The 16,206-nt window shown below is 42.9% G+C and overlaps 1 protein-coding gene across 1 annotated transcript in view; it reads right to left on the reverse strand.

Moving 5' to 3' along the window:
* inpp5a (inositol polyphosphate-5-phosphatase A) overlaps positions 1-16,206 on the reverse strand; it is a 177,617-nt gene that overhangs the window by 15,104 nt on the left and 146,307 nt on the right. Inside the window, exons 10-12 of the mRNA XM_085368919.1 lie at positions 9,053-9,145; positions 7,869-7,943; positions 1,001-1,074 (exon numbers count right to left, since the gene is read on the reverse strand). Of these exons, the coding sequence (XP_085225045.1) occupies positions 1,001-1,074; positions 7,869-7,943; positions 9,053-9,145 (242 nt within the window). The remainder of the gene's footprint in view (positions 1-1,000; positions 1,075-7,868; positions 7,944-9,052; positions 9,146-16,206) is intronic.

A 16,206-nucleotide genomic window follows, 5' to 3' on the forward strand; every position in this document is an offset into this window, starting at 1 on the left:
GCGTGTTTGCCCTCCCTCTCCTCTGAAAGGGCTAATTGCAAATGCATTTGTTTGAGGAAGAGGAGAGGAGAACACCCGCTCCAATCTCCCCCAAGTCCCAGTGAGACGGAATTATCAATGCTGTCCATAGTGTTCGTACAGCGACACACACACACACACACACACACACACACACACACACACACACACACACACACACACACACACACACGGACGTACCAGCAGAGACACATGGGAGCTTTTTGGAAACGTACACAATCAGACTTAACACCTGATACCAATCAAACACACATCCAACAGCTTTCATTAAACCGTTTTGGACAATAAGCGCGTGATTGGCTACTTATAATTTTACATATTAATAACGAGTCTTTAAGGCGCATATCTGAGCAGCATAATCGTTGCATTTATCGAAATGTAAGAACTTAAACCTCAGGATTCGCTCTTTTAGCACTTTTCTTTTTTGCTTGTGAAGTTTGGAATTTTTTCAGATACACTGAAGGATAAATCGATACCTCTTTATTTTGATAATTTTTCTTTTAAATTACAAACAAACCAGGTAAAACCTCTAAGAGATTTTGTAGCACATTAGAAAAAGATATTTTGGGGGGTTCCACAGTCTAGTAAGCTTTTACTTCGTCTGTTTATTTATAACCAGTTCTTTGAGTCCTGATTTTTTTCAAGAAGCTTTGAATAATAATGAGATAAGAATTTTCTCACAAAGTGAAAGTTAGATCGAAATAACTTCCTCTGTGCTGCTGACGAACCAAGGGCTGTTTTCTTGTCAATTCTCAACAGGTCATTTTGACCCAGTTACAATTATAGTGGCATTTAATTTCAGTTTTTGGTTAGCGTCCAGGGTTTACCATACATTCACAAACTGTCAATGAGCTGGATAAAGAGCCACATAACCTGTGTGGCTCTACACGGGTAGATCTCTGTACTGTAAACATAAATGCATCAAACAAACCATTGTGTAATACATGTAATGGCTCCATACCTTGGCGGGAAACCGATCTCTTGTTCATGCAGACGTTCTTTGAACACTGACAGCTCTTTATCAAACTCTAAAAGCTGTGGAAAGCAAAACAAAAAGACAGAGGCGTCAATAAAACAACTACATATACCATTTCAGTTATTTTCTCACTGATGGGGTATTAATCAAAAAGCTGCTCTCAAAAATATATTCTTATCTCAAAAACTGACCAGATCAAAGTTTATATTAAAATATGGATCCAACAAACAGACACATGATAAGACATCATGCATGTCTTTGGACTGACTTTAATTTGATTTCTGATAATGACTGAACCCTACTACTGTTGAAGGAAAGTATGGGGGTATCTTCCTGTTAAAAGGGAGTTTTTTCTCCCCACTTTTTCCAAGTGCTTGCTCATACAGGGTCATCTAATTGTGGGAGTTTTGACTTTACCTCTTTTCCTTATAAGAAAAAAGCACCTTGAGGTGGCTGTTGTGATTCTGTGCTATATAAATAAAACTGAACTGAACTGAACTGAATAAGCCAGAGGGGAGAAGTGGACAAGGTAGCAGATCATATTCAAATCATATTAAAAATGCAACAAAGTCTTTGTCAAATGCAAGATTTACATGATATACAATGTACAAAAAAGCAAGTCTCTCAAGAAAACCAACACAAGGTGATAAAGACGGAGAATGAGGCTCACATCTTTGGCCTTATTCAATGAAGTCCACATACCCCATGCTGGCAGGTATCGACAGCAGCTGACCAGTGTGTGTGTGTGTGTGTGTCACTAGCTCTTTCCTACAGGGGTGGGGGGGTATAACTTTCCACACTGACAGTGCATCCACACACTCTTCATCAATCATGTCTCCTCACCCAGCTGTACTCACTCACTAGAGTGTACACACACACTTCCCCCAATTTCCCCCCTTTCACAAAACCCATAAATCATTAGTGAAAAGTGCAATTAGCGGCTCCTTGTACACATTAATTATCTGCGAGATGAACAGGTAGCTAGGGCACCTGCATGACTGCCTTCCTGAGAGACTGACAGCGACGTTTCCCAGCAACACCCTCCCGGAGGACCGCTCGCAGGTCCCGCCCTTTCCTTTCAAACAGGAAGACGTGCAGACGGAGGCGAGTCGTGTTTGTTTAGTAGTAAATTAGTCTATTGTACACGTTTCAAACACCATGCTACAATGATGGCCCGATGAAGACATCACCCGCAATAGTATGAGTGTGACAGCTTAACATTAATGACATTACGTCGGTGTATTACATGCAGCAATATGTTGATGGCTACACGATGAAATATCCAAATATTACCCATGAGCACCACGTCATCGCTGTTATTTGGAAGGACGTCCTCGCAAAGTGGAGATGGTGTCATGTCGGCGTTATGATATTAGAAGAAGGTAACTGCTGTTCTCCGTGTGCGCTGACATATTTATACATACGTGTATAACCGTCTAAGCGTTGTCTTCACATCAACGCTGAGTACGCACTTACACAAAAAATAAATAAATAAGCCCGTCGGTGTGTTCCTTCACGATGATGCTCTGCAGTGTTTGTGTGATTACGTGTCAGTGGTGTAGAACAGTGGCCATTACTTGAGGCAGAGGGGGCCTCGCAGACAGAGTCTCAGCGGTTCAGGAGGGCAGATGTGCTGCATTCATCAAACTCACACTGCCGGGGTCACAGGAGAGACTCACACACTGTGGATGAGGGATGGCAGAGCAGGGGATGCAACCCCACGCTCCACTGTACACAACCATCTCACCATCCAGCCACTGATGGCTTCTTTCAGTGCTGTTTTTTTCACATCTGACCAATACGGGGCTCTTCAGGCTGATCGAAAGCATTACTACTAATTGAGAGATTAAAAAAGATGTTGTAAAGATAAGTGAACCAATGTATATTAGCATTACATTCTCATACTGGTGTAACAGAGAGCGTTGGAATACTCAATCACTGTTTTGAAGCCTCTGTATGAGTGTTATATAAGGTGGGTATAAGCCTCCAATGAATTTAGTGTCACAGGCTGGGTCTCCGACCCAGCACTCTGAGTTTTCTTTGTATTTTTTGATATGTTATTAGTTTGTGTTATCTCCTATTTTGCCTTTAGTTTAGGCAGTTATTGGTTATTGTTCCTGGGTTTTCTATGTTTTGGGGTTTGGTATTTATTCATCACGTGTTGGGTCTGTTGAGTTGTGTTGTCATGTTTAGTTGTTAGTATTTCCTGTTTTATTTTGACAATGTCATGTGTTCTTTGTTCATTGTATTTAGCTTTCTCTCCTGGTCCTGTCATTAGGTTTATGTCTGTCAGCTGTTCCCCCATGTGTCCCCACTTCCCCTGATCACCTCATGTCTGTATTTAAGTCATGGTCTTAGCCTGTTTACCTCACCTCAGTCATAGTTCTAGTTTTCATCTGTTATGTATTATTAGTCTTAGTCATGGTCTTTGTTTATTATTTTTCCACCACAGTCATAGTTTAGGTTTTGGTCTCAGTACCATTTAGTATTTTGTTTCTTAGTGTTTTGCCTGTTTGTTTTTGGTCTCTTGGTTCATTTCCCTGCCGTCATCGCATTAAAGGTTCACCTTTCTGTTAATCATTACAATTCCTCGTCATCATCTGCTTTTGGGTCCTGTTTCCACACACATCGGCGCACCCCGCCGTGACATTTAGCACATCTTGTATCAGTCAACAGTTTTCCTCAGTCCCTCTGGTATTTGTTTCAGTGTCTTCCCTCAAAGTTTAGAGTAGAATAACTCTGTAGCGTTAAACTAGCGTTTAGACGCTAATATTTATTAGAATTGATCTCTATTGACAACATAGTTATATATATAGTGCCAAATAACAACAACAGTCACCTCAAGGTGCTTTATATTATAAGACAAACATCCAACAGAAAGAAAACCCAAATAATCAGACGACTGCGGGAAGGAAAAACTCCCTTTTAGCAGGAAGAAACCTTCTGCAGAACCAGGCTCAGGGAGGGGCAACCATCTGCTGCGACCGGTTAGGGGTGAGGGTGTCTGTTTCCTGAATCCAAACTGGAAGCTGGTTCCAGGGAAGAGAAACTTGGAAGTTAAAGGCTCTCTCTGCCCTTTTACTGTCCTAAGCCCAACAAGTAAGTCAGCAGTCTGAGAGTGAAGTGCTCTATTGGGATGATACGTTATTATAAGGTTTTTAAGACAAGGCGGGGCCTGATTATTCAAGACCTTGTATGTGAACTGTGAATGTGTGACTGAAGAGGCACATTATTCAAAAGAAAAAAAAAGAAAATATGCACACAACATATATCCCATATTTTTTCCCTTTAAGGCTATTTTGCTTCCTCTGTTAAACATCTTGATGTATTTCAGAAAGTTTTGTGTATCGCTGTTATTGCAGGAAACATATAGTGACAGTATTGTGAGTTATAGTGCGAAGTATCTGTGCATTCACAGGTGTGATAATGTTTGAGGTAAAGCAGCTCAGACTGATAGAGTGTGACAGTTTAAATAACGGGATAAGCAACATATGGCTGTGTGTATTCAAGTAGTGTGTGTGTGTTCGTGTGCCTTAAGTGAATGTTGAGTAATTCACCCAGGTGAATGGAAAACCCTGCAGTCACAAATTTCACACTACATTTCATCCCAGGTCAATTAAGCAGAATGCTCTGGTGCTGTGTTAGGTCAGTGCTTTAAAAAAAGAAGCAGAAGAAGAAGAAGAAGAAAGCATCTGATATCAGTTCAAGGCCTCGTGACATTATAAAGCCAGCAGGAGTTTGTAAACCAGAAATGACCTTGTGGGAGTTGTGGAGGAGGTGGCGTGAGATGATGCCACTCTGGCAATGCTAAGGAGGGGGAAAAGATGAAGAAGTGTCCGGATAAAAACTACCTTGTCATGGGCTCAAATTTCTGACTGTGCTTGGATAATCGCCGCGCTCTTAAATCAGACTGGCGTTGATAGCTAAGAGGCAGGAAGCCGAGAGGGGTACAAAGAGGGCGAAAGGGCATCTTGGGCCTCCGAGTGTTCCTCTCAGCATGCTGCCCGCTCATCCACCAACTGTAATTGTGCTTTGATTTACGCATCGTCAAATATCCCCCGTGACAACACCTGCTGCTGTTAAAACTCATCAATAAATGTTGGGGTGAAAGGTCATTTAATTTGATTTTTACACCTCACACTTGGCTTTCATTGCAGGGGCTGTATTTTCCCCGCTTTTTTTATGGGATCTTCATTATTTTGTGCAGAAAACCGATAAACCGTCAGCGACGCCGGCCGGGGATGGCTGATTGGGAGCTGAGATGGGCCGACCAAGGCTGGATTTAACTTCACAATTATTCTGATAAAATAAAATAAAAAAATAAAAAACGTAAAAAAATTCAACGGCAGCTTGGGCCCACTGTCTCTTAGAGCCATATATTCTGATAAGCCTAAGTAAGCCGTCAATACTTTCCTAAAGCGTTCAGAAGAAAGGCGAGTTAAATTAAAAGAAATACTCATTGTAGCATCAATTTATATAAAGGTCAGATTTCATTTAGCATGGCTTCTGTATTGCCACTTAAGTGCTCTGACAGGTGAAATATGAAAGAACTTCGGGCTGAGGCAGCATTTGTTCTTTAGGGGTTTTTTTTTATGTCCCTCTCATGTTTAAAATGTCTCCGGGCTTTTGAGTAATGCTGAAGACTACGCTGCCAGCATGACAAGGAGAGGCACGCCAGACAGAAAGGTTCATCACTTGCTAAAGCTAGTACACAAACGCACCCTCCTCCCCTCTCCTGGTCCCCCCCCAATCTGCCGACACACGCTGATAAAGTTACAATAAAGAGATACTGAAACAAAATCAATGGGAGTGGAGGAGGGAGACTTGCCCTGTGTGTGTTTGTGCGTGTCTTCCAGGAAAGGCAGAAACTGCACGAGTGTGCACCATGGATGCTTGCACAGCCTCACAAACACACACACCACGCTCCTCCCATCTTTCCACCGGAGCAAGGCCCCATGGTGCCCCTTGACGCCATGAGCGCCCAGAAAATTTAATCTTCCCAAATACTCATCAGGGCTCTCCATCGTCCTGCCGTGACAGCGCCGGGGATAATTAATTATACAATTTCGATGGGAATATCGACTAAACAAACCTATTAATCATAGCAAAAGTCAATAGGCATGGACACATTCAATCATGTCCCGGCCAATGATTACTCCTCTCAAAATACAATAATTATTTTCAAGAGCTGCCTCGAATTAAATTTCTGTCAAGCTGGTACAAGTCTTGCAGTTGATGAAGGATGCAATGGATTTTTTTTCTTCCCCCCCCTTCCCCAGTGGAGGAGTGTAAGGAGGGACATTTATCCTTTTGGAAAGGTAGTTTGTTTTATAAGGATCATAACACGGTGTGTTTAACTAGACCATGACCATCAGATTATCTCTGATGCCCCCATTATGTCATCCATCTTGTCTGGCTTGGTGAGGAGGCAGAGAGAGAGGGAGGAAGGGAGAAGGAAATGAAGGTGAAGGGAGGGTGGGGTACCTCAGCCTCCCCACAGCTACTGTTTCGCAGTTAGGGGACATTTCTGCTGGTCAGATTCAATCATGCTTTACTGGACAGCATGCAATCAGACATCCACATCGACTTTCCTTACTGAAGACTCGCAGTCTTCTACATTTTACCTTATAAGCAAGAATGTTTATTTTCTAGTTTCTGGATTATTTGGCTACCTTAATATGCATTTACAGTAAAAACGCTTAAAATAAGTCCATAATAGGATATACTGTATCTCAGCAGTTGAAGAAGAAAGAAGAAAAACAGAAGGACACGTGTTTTGGAGGCACTGAGCTTGCTTGAAGCCAAACAAATGTCACATAAAAGATAATGCTGAACTCAGTAAATTTTGGAAGTTAAGGAAAGTAACTGAAAATACTTTTTTTCCCCACAATTCCAATTCCAAAATATGCCAGCTTACTTTGAACCATCTGTTTGGCTGCGTTAGGCCACTCTAAACAATTGAAAATATTCAGTGGCTTCATTTAATTTATTGACACGCAAACACGGCTAATGGAAAATCAAGTGGGCGCTTTTTTTCAGCTCAGTGAGATGCACGTCACGTGACTTATAAACGCACAGAGCAGGAAAATCAACATTATCATGCGGCATATGAATAAACCCCGGACGGCCCAAGAAAATCAATATAATTACATGGATTTAAAAATATATATATTTCTCAATGTGACAAGAGACATGTGCAAAATCATACAACTTCACTTAAAAAGGCATGAATTGAATTAGCAGTAATAACGAGCTCACATTAAACCACACTGTCCTTGTGATACAAACCCAGTGCAAGTTCATAAATGATAACGCTGATTTATTACCCAAAACTTTAACTTAACAAGGTTAATAAACTCTGCCGCTTCACTGCCAATTCTGCTGTGTGTGTGTGTGTGTTTGTCATTCATGTTTTTTAACAAGGTCCAACTTTGAACTACTTAATGTAATATACAACCATATAAAAGTGGAAGTGCGTTCCTCTGCTGTTTTTCTTCTGCAGACGCTGAACACGTCTCGTCTGCACTGAGTGCTGCTTAAAAGTTATTCCCTACATTTGGCCTCTTGACTGGGGAAAAAGAGTGTTTGTTTGTTAGGTATGTGAGGGCATCTGCACCACTCAGGTCAGCAGCTGCAACCTAATTATTTTAACCTTTCTGTGCTACTGTGCAGACATGAGGAGTCATTTTGAACTTGTTCTTTTGCTTTGTTGATTTCACAGTCAGTCAGTGGCGGTCATTACACAGTGAAAAAAGAATGTATATGACAGTTGATCAAGGAAATTAAACTCGTAATAGATAAGATGAGAGGTGAGAAAGTAGATGATTATATAAAAGTTAAAGGAGTGACTTACTGAGGTCCCATTGTCTTCCCGGAATACTTCCTGGTTGACATAATTAAAAAGCTTCTTTTCAATTTGAAGAATAACCTGAATCAGTGGAAAGAGAGAAATTGCACTCTGATTAATAGCAATACTAATGTGAACTTCACTCAGTAATTAGAGAACTAATGAACAGCATAATGAACAGCATTGAGCTGCAGCAGCAGACAGCACTGTTATCTCTACACGTGTCTCATCGAGGCTTTACACTGACCTTGGCACCTCGGGGTCAGGTGTATCAAAGCAGAAAATAAGCAGTATTTGAAGTTTCATTACACAGGTCAAAACCTACAATTTTTTACATTAAATATGGTATTCGAATATTGTCATTTACTTACTAACAAAAGGGTTAGACCTATATTAATACCTTAATATCAGTAGGATAAAAGCAATGAAGTTTGACACACTGACCAACAGTGAGCAGTCTCACAGTCTTGACCTTTAAAACAGCAAACACTGTAATGTGTTGGCTATGATTACATTTAATCCTTAACTTATACCTGCTTCCAACGGTAGACTGTATATAAATGATGGACACGGTGACGTTGACATCTCCTGAACTGAATATTTAGGCCCTTAACAACTTGGTGTTTTAGAACTGGATCACGAGGTAGGCTCGCCCTAAACCATAACCTGCTATGAAATAATGAACATCATGTCATACCAGTAAGACTTTAAACTAAAGAATGAGACCATAAACTCATCAGGACAGTGTCTACGTAGTTCATCGACAGAGTTTCATACAATCTGACTTTGTGCAAACAGAGGTGTCGCCCCATGTGGGTGGAAGGATTGGACCAGCCTACATTGGGTTAGTCCAGGGGTGGGCAATCTCAGTCCACGAGGGCCGATGTCCCTGCAGGTTTTAGATCTCACCTTGGGTCAACACTCCTGAATCACATGATTAGTTCGTTACCAGGCCTCTGGAGAACTTCAGGACATGTTGAGGAGCTAATTTAGCCATTTAAATCAGCTGTGTTGGTTCGAGGACACATCTAAAACCTGCAGGGACACCGGCCCTCGTGGACTGAGATTGCCCACCCCTGGGTTAGTCAGTGAATACACAGTCCCACAAAAGGACTGTATTTGTTTTTTTGTTTGGGGTTTTTTTTTTTGTAAGCGTTGATGAAATGATGCTTCAAAGCAGAAGAACTCACCTTTCGGTCATTATCAGTTTCTTGAAATACTAGCTTGTGAATTTCATTGTTGTCGGTTCTGATTGTCTGCATGGTGGCATCAGAGCAGAGTTTCTGGACATAAGAAAGCAACAGGATAGAGGATTATTGGAATGTTTATTCATTTGACGTCACTAACATGCAAACCATCTATGATATAATTTCTAGTTTACAGTTACTGGGACGTTAATATACAGCATACACTAGTTTCTCAGTATACCTCAACACCATTCGTTAAACACTGTGGTGTATTTGAATGACTTATAAAGAGCCAACCCACAAACAGCCACCTCACTGTCCCCTCTCTTTATCTGGGTCTATGTACTGACCCCATGGACTGTGTGCATGGTTAAATTCTTCTTTGTGGACTCTCTTAACAATTAGTTAAACATTCGGCCATCTGTGTTTGAAGACAGTTGAATGAGGAAATCCCTTAGCCAGTGGTTCCCATACCACACAGCAGAGAGCCAGTGACCTGATTCAAATTCAAAGCACAGATCTGATAATCGGGTCAAGCCAATATAGCGAGCAGAAAAAGGCCCTTTAGACCGAAATGTCACAAATCAGTCCTGCTTCGGCCATGAAGAAATGGCACACCAGATTAGAACAAACACCATGCCCTGAGAGAAAGTGGAACAACTCCTCGAACCCCCCTTCCACCGCCTCAGCCCCATTCCTTCATGCTTACCCCCACTCCCCCAAAAGCAACTTTCTAAAGCCCTAACAAATCGCTCCATCTTTCACTCATTTAGGCCTTCCAAATGCAGGGTCAATATGGTCCCCTGGCAGCCAAATGCTAATGCGCTTAAGTGTGCTTAAGCAGCTTTGTGCAATGAATAGGCCAAAGAAGGAGCTAGTGAGAAGGGCAAGAGATACTTTCCCTGTCAAAAAGTCATTGTAGCCACAGCTAGCAAAGACAATTGAAGAAGGTCATTTGGGGGTGTTTGATTACTGCTAAATGTAACAGTACTGTAATATAATACATAACTGATTTAAAAAAATAATAATTTTAAGATATCATCAGCAAAAACTCTTAGAAATCTTCAAGAAGATTGTGAGATGTGGTGAATTTTGCATTTTTTTTTAAATTAGGGCTATTAAAAGCACCCTAACGTTTTTTGGGTTTCTACAAACATCGGACTCCAGTAATTCTTCCAAGTGGGTGCCCTTCTGTCGCCTTGCTTTGCAAATCCAAAAATCAGTCAAGCAGAAATCCCTGGCCACTTCACAGTTACAACTGAAGTCAGAAGCTTACACTGCTCGCTGGCACAATAAGCATCAATATTTAAAGGACAGAAATAGCCACTCCATTCATGTTCAAATGATTTCAATAATCCGTTAAGCGATACTTGAATCGCCGGCACAGTTAAATGTATGTAGATATGGACAGACAGAAGATGATACATATAGGTTTCAGCTAGGAGAAGAACAGAATGATGTAATTCTCAGTGAGATAACTGAGGTTTTGTATTCTTGTAGGTCTATATTGTGTGCCAAGAGTGTCACTGCTGGGAGGGTTCAATTAGAAAAAAAAGACAATTAGCTAATGCTTTTTCTGGTGTGAAAAAATGTCTTTTCCCAGAATGATTACACTTTAGCTACCTGAAAAAAGGAAACCACTTTAACTTAAAGCAAACAAATGATTCCAGATGCAGACTCTGTGTTTAGCCCGTTGGAAAAATAACAGGTATTTTACACAAATAGCAACCGGTGCAGACGGACCTTAAGGTATCCCAGCTCTGGACATCTGCGCATGTTAACAATCGATCCATTCCTATGTTTAACGACTGAGTAATCATTGCCGTTGGTGGTGGTTGATTGCACTGGATTGATCACAGCTCCCCTACTGTCATCTTCTGCGTCAAACATCCCACTCATTTAAGACGCGCCCGCTCATCCCAGTGGCTCTGTCATAAGATCCGCACACTGAGGATGTCTGGGGGAAAATGAGAAGCCCATGCTGTCACTTAAGGCTATATCAGTGTGGTGCTGTGTCTTTCCCGCTGCCAACAGAGCCCAGGTGCTTGGGCAGAATCTTTGAACAGATATCTCCCTTCAAAGCCGCAGCTTCCTAAGCACATTAAATGTAGAAACTGCCTCACTGACCATCCTAAATGACATTACCATAATTCTGCAATTGGCTTCTCATTTGATATATGCCAATTAGTCTGTGGGAAGAAGAAGAAGTCTGGCAAAGGGAAAATATTAACAGACAGCTGTCAGCGTACAACGCTGTAGTCCAAAGGACAGTGTGGATGTCTTCACTGCTGTGGCCTCTTTAACAGATCCTGCAAAGTGACTTGGCATTGCGTCTCTGCATTATGGGTCACAGGTCAGCACTGTGTGTTTGTCCAGGGCCAGAGGGGCCGGGTGGGGTTGGGGGGCTGGGATGAGAGGCGGAGGAAGGTGCTGGCTTTGTGCATCAATGGAGGATAATCTCATGACTGTCGAAGGAGGAAGCGGCTGCTTAAAGGAGCTCTCTATTCCAGCTGCTCTCCTTAGAAGAGAGGTTAAAGCAATCTGTCCCACTTCAAAGACCGAGGACGCACACACACACACACACACACACACACACACACACACACACACACACAAACTAGCATTCAAGCCTTCTGTGTTTGGTGCTGCCAACAGATGGACATGATCCACCGTTCCCAGCTTAAACACTAAGAAACCCTCTCAGGGCAGCATAGCAGTCTTGACAATGTGCAAAGGTTTGTTTCACAAGTCAACATTTAGAAGAGGAAAAAGGCTAATGGGACGCACAAACAGAAGGGAGCATTCAATGAAAATCACACCGCTCAGGTTTAAAAGACGAACAAGATTTCAGATATTAAATACAATAAAAGTATCTCTTGATTTTTTTTAACATTAACTAACCTTTATGTTTTACCTTTTTATTGCTCAAAACAAAATAAATGAAAGGCAACGCTGGAAAATTAATTTCATATTCAAGGCATGTAGTTTATTATATGCTTTTATTTCATGTAAACTGCATGTCCCAACCTATGTGATGAACCCCCCCCCCCTCCCACAGAAGCCCAGTGATTATTAAGGAAAGTATGAGAGCGTGTGCAGAAAGAGACAAGAGGATGAGTGGACAATGAGCTAAGTATTCATTCTTCATTACTAGAGGCAGGGGACGGGGGCTCCCCTCTGTGTCAGCGGGAGCACTGGCATTGTCAGAATGCACCATTATTTTCTAGCTGCCACGCAAAGCCAAGCTGCCAGCTGAGTTAAGGTGTGCCAGCCGGGGTGGCAGGTTCAGCGCGAATTGCTCGGCACTCCGATCGCTTTTATTCCACTCGCCGTCGTTCATCACGCTCATCCTGCGCACGCGATTGCGACATCTGCACGAACGAGGGGAGAAGGTGGCATCCAAAGTAGCAGACAACAAATTCGGCCATGCTTTCCTGCCAGCTATTACACAGGAGAGCCAGTAAATCAGCTGTGACCCCTCCCCACCTCATCTGACTGGACACAAGCCAGAGTTATCCACTCCGCTCTCCCTGTGACTGGCTAATTTAATGTCTCCAAACACAGTGGATTCATCACTGACACACACACACACACATATATACAGTGGTAAGGGGATTCAGCGTGAACGCAAAGTTAGTCTGTGTGACCCACTTGGTCGGCGGCTGACCCCAGTAAACCTGGCCTGTGTCCTCCCCTGACACCAAGTGAGACACACAGAACTCTCACTCCTTTCCATGAACTCAGTGAGCAGCGGTGAGAGTTGATGTTGATGGCCAATGGCAGTGTGCGCGTTGTAGGAGGTCCTCTAACCTGCCACGCCCTTGCTAAAAAAGAAAAAGAAAAAAAAGAGCTTGGTAAGAGGTAAGAGGGCGTGCGAGGTAGTGATAATGTGCCCTATTTATCTTGTGCATTATAACATCTGGGAAACTTCTCTAAAAACAATGGCACAATGAGGGCTGCCATTCTGGCTTTACCTTCAGAAACCCACCAAAAGCATTTGTCCCCCTGGAATTGATAATGGACAGGCCACAAATCATTCGGGACAACAGGACGGAGGGTTGTGTGAGAGAGAAACTCAATGTATGTGTATGTTTTGTGTGTGTGTGTGTGTGTGTGTGTGTGTGTGTGTGTGTGTGTGTGTGTGTGTGTGTGTGTGTGTGTGTTCACCCCTGGTATTTAACTTCTCTGCTGGCCCATTCTGCAGGGCCCCGCAGGACAAATTGCCCTGCATGGTTGTCTTTGAGAGGCAGTGCAGCGCGCAGAGAAAGGGACAGGGCTGAAACACAAGGAACAGGCCTATAAAAATTCATCACTTTGACCCCTGTGACCTCCAACTACTGGGTTGTTTTTTTTTTTCCTCTTTTTACTCACGCATACACACACAGATGCACGAGCACGCACTTGGCCACCCACCCAAGCTTGGAGCTGAGGGGAGTTATTCAGAAATCATCTATTCGAGTTAAGTTTTTAAAGAGAAACGGACAGTTGCTGCGACAAGTCGGCTCGAGCTGCAGAAACGCACTAAGCCTCGTGATCTCTCTGTCTCTTTCTCTCGCACATGCACACTTGCTGCTGACACAATAGCCGCAGAAAAGCTTTCTACACAGGAAAAGGCCACCAGATGCTTCATTGTGACTGTGTCTCTGTGTAAAGTAGTGGCAGTAAAAGGAGGCTGGGCTCTCCAGAGCCATATTAGTCCCAGTAAGAGGAGGGCATTGTCTCAGGCCCGGACTCTTGACACATTACTGCCACCTGTACAAAGAAAACCTAATGAGAGATTTAATCTGAGAAACCTCCCCTGCCACTTTTAGTCAGCACTTTGAAACCAACCGCGGCAGATGTCTGCAAGACTGTTTAACGTACCGGCTTCTCTTAACCTCTCAATAAAGCCGTGCATGCTTAAATTGCTCAATAGCCATTCATTTGAATGTTAGCTGCACTTATTACAATTCCTCCCAAAAAAAGGGAGCTTTGTGATGTGAAGGAGTAGCCGGCAGCGCCACGGCCATTCACGACTTCTTCTTAACACCTCGGACCTAAAGACGGCATTTATCCTGTTAATGAGAAAACAAATTCACATCCAACAGTGAAGCAATCATTGTAGCGCATTAAAATATAGGCGGCAGCAGCGCTATTGATAGAGTATAAGCACTTACTAAGCACCTGAAAACATTGCTCTCTCATTTAATTTACCTGCTCCTGCAGCAGCTCTAAACCGCAGGAATCAATTAAAGGAAACAGACAGCGAGGTGATTTGTCGTTGCCGAGTCAATTAGGGAATATCGAAGGCCCAATCACTGATTGGTGATTAGTGACGGTCCAATAAGCATACAGAGTATGTTGAGTTCATTACTCTGGTATTCGATAAAATCAGGTCCTAACAATTAATGAGAGAGTAATTCTGTACTCTTCGAAAGAGGCCGGAGCGTGGTTAGCACTGTAAACGAGACGCGCTGCAATCATGGAGACTCTTCCACAACTTTTGAAGAAGCAAATTAAACACAGACTTCATCAAATGTTAAAAACATATCTTCATACGTGTAACAAATGAGTTGTTCTTGTTCTGAGAGAGCATTTGATGGCTTTTTCAGTCAGGCGGGCCGGCAGGTGACCAGCTTCCTTCCTACTGGTAGGACCCCAGTAAACCCTCATCACACACAAAGAACGCAGACTTATTTGAAGCACCACCCGTTAATTTGTTTGCACCATTTCATCTAAATGATGTGCTTGTCCACCAGGGTGAGAGAGAGGGAGAGGTGTAATTCAGCAAAGGAAAGGGGAAAAGGGAAGGTAACAGAGGAGGAGGCGGAGGGGTCTTGACATCCCCCACCACAGGGCGCTAGGCAACCATCTAGTGGGTGGGCTTTGTGATACATTTTACCAATTTTTCATGCCCATCCCTCTTGATGTGACCCCACTCAGGGCCTTTTATATCAGTGACAGCTCTGCGCAGGAAAACATGCTGCCGCTCTGATAGCATGAAATCGGGAACAAAGACCCCCAAGGAGAGGAGAAGGGGGCCACCGAGGCACGCTGTGCTCCGGGCCCGCCTGGCTCTGGACACAAACAGATGTTAGGACAGCCCCGGCCCCCGGCCCTGTCGGAGAAATGTGCCTGAGATGCATTGTTTTGGGCCTCCTCTAAGACAAAAACTTGAGCCACTCCTTCTGAAAGGGCCTGGCAATATGTTCGCCACCGATAAATCACAAGGGAGAGTGAGAGAAAGGGCCATGAATTCTCAATGTGGCCCTTAATGGGCCCTCTTAAATATGATGGGATATTTGTGTGTGGATGTGAATGGAGCCCGGTGACTTTTAATGTCAGTGGGCAGAGTTGTTTAAAAGCCCGTGGTGCCAACACCGGGTTTACAGCTGTGTTACAATGAGCCATTGTCGAGTAACATCACTCTGGTGCTGACAGTAAAGATTCACACTGGGAATCCTGTCGGCCAACTTGTTTAAATAATCCTTGCAGGTTTGCCGGCTTCCTTAACAACAGGGGAATGTTTATTCTTTGTCATCGCTTTTCAAAGTTTGCAGTGGAATGAGCCCAAGCTCGCAAACGCCACGAGTTAAATAGTTCCCTGATTTGAAAAAGGAATCATGTCTGACTTGCGACGTGCCGCTATTCTCATAAAGACTGCTTCTTGTGCTTATATGCGTTATGATTCAAATGCTGCATGTGTGCATGTTTGTGCACAGCCCGCAGCGACGACATGTGCCACTCAATCCTTCAGAGGGACAGAGAAAAAACTATTATTGTGCTCTGTTTTACAAACGCTGAGGACTGCATTAGTCAAAAATAGACTGACATCATACAAGTCGGACACTATGTACCAGGCACAAAGAGATCCCTATCCTTCACAGTTTATGCCACATTTCATCTGGACTAAATAACAGCATCACTGTTAGCTGTTGTCGTTCCTCCCTGGGTTATTTTTCAAAGCTGGGTGTCCATACTGACTAACAGAAGATGAGACAAACCATCAATAAAGCAAAACATAAAGAAAGACTGTGGTGGAAGCCAAAGTTGATTATTCATGATTTATAGAGCTCTTATGTTGCTTAGACAAAACAATGGATTAAATGTTTTTAAGTCATGCATTGAGTCCACTGGTATTCACAGACAGACCTGATTGATCACTAAATCAATTTATA

Source organism: Diplotaxodon limnothrissa, linkage group LG13 (assembly GCF_057381915.1).
Source record: "Diplotaxodon limnothrissa isolate DT_005_m linkage group LG13, D_limnothrissa_male_GT1.1, whole genome shotgun sequence".
NCBI lineage: Eukaryota > Metazoa > Chordata > Actinopteri > Cichliformes > Cichlidae > Diplotaxodon > Diplotaxodon limnothrissa.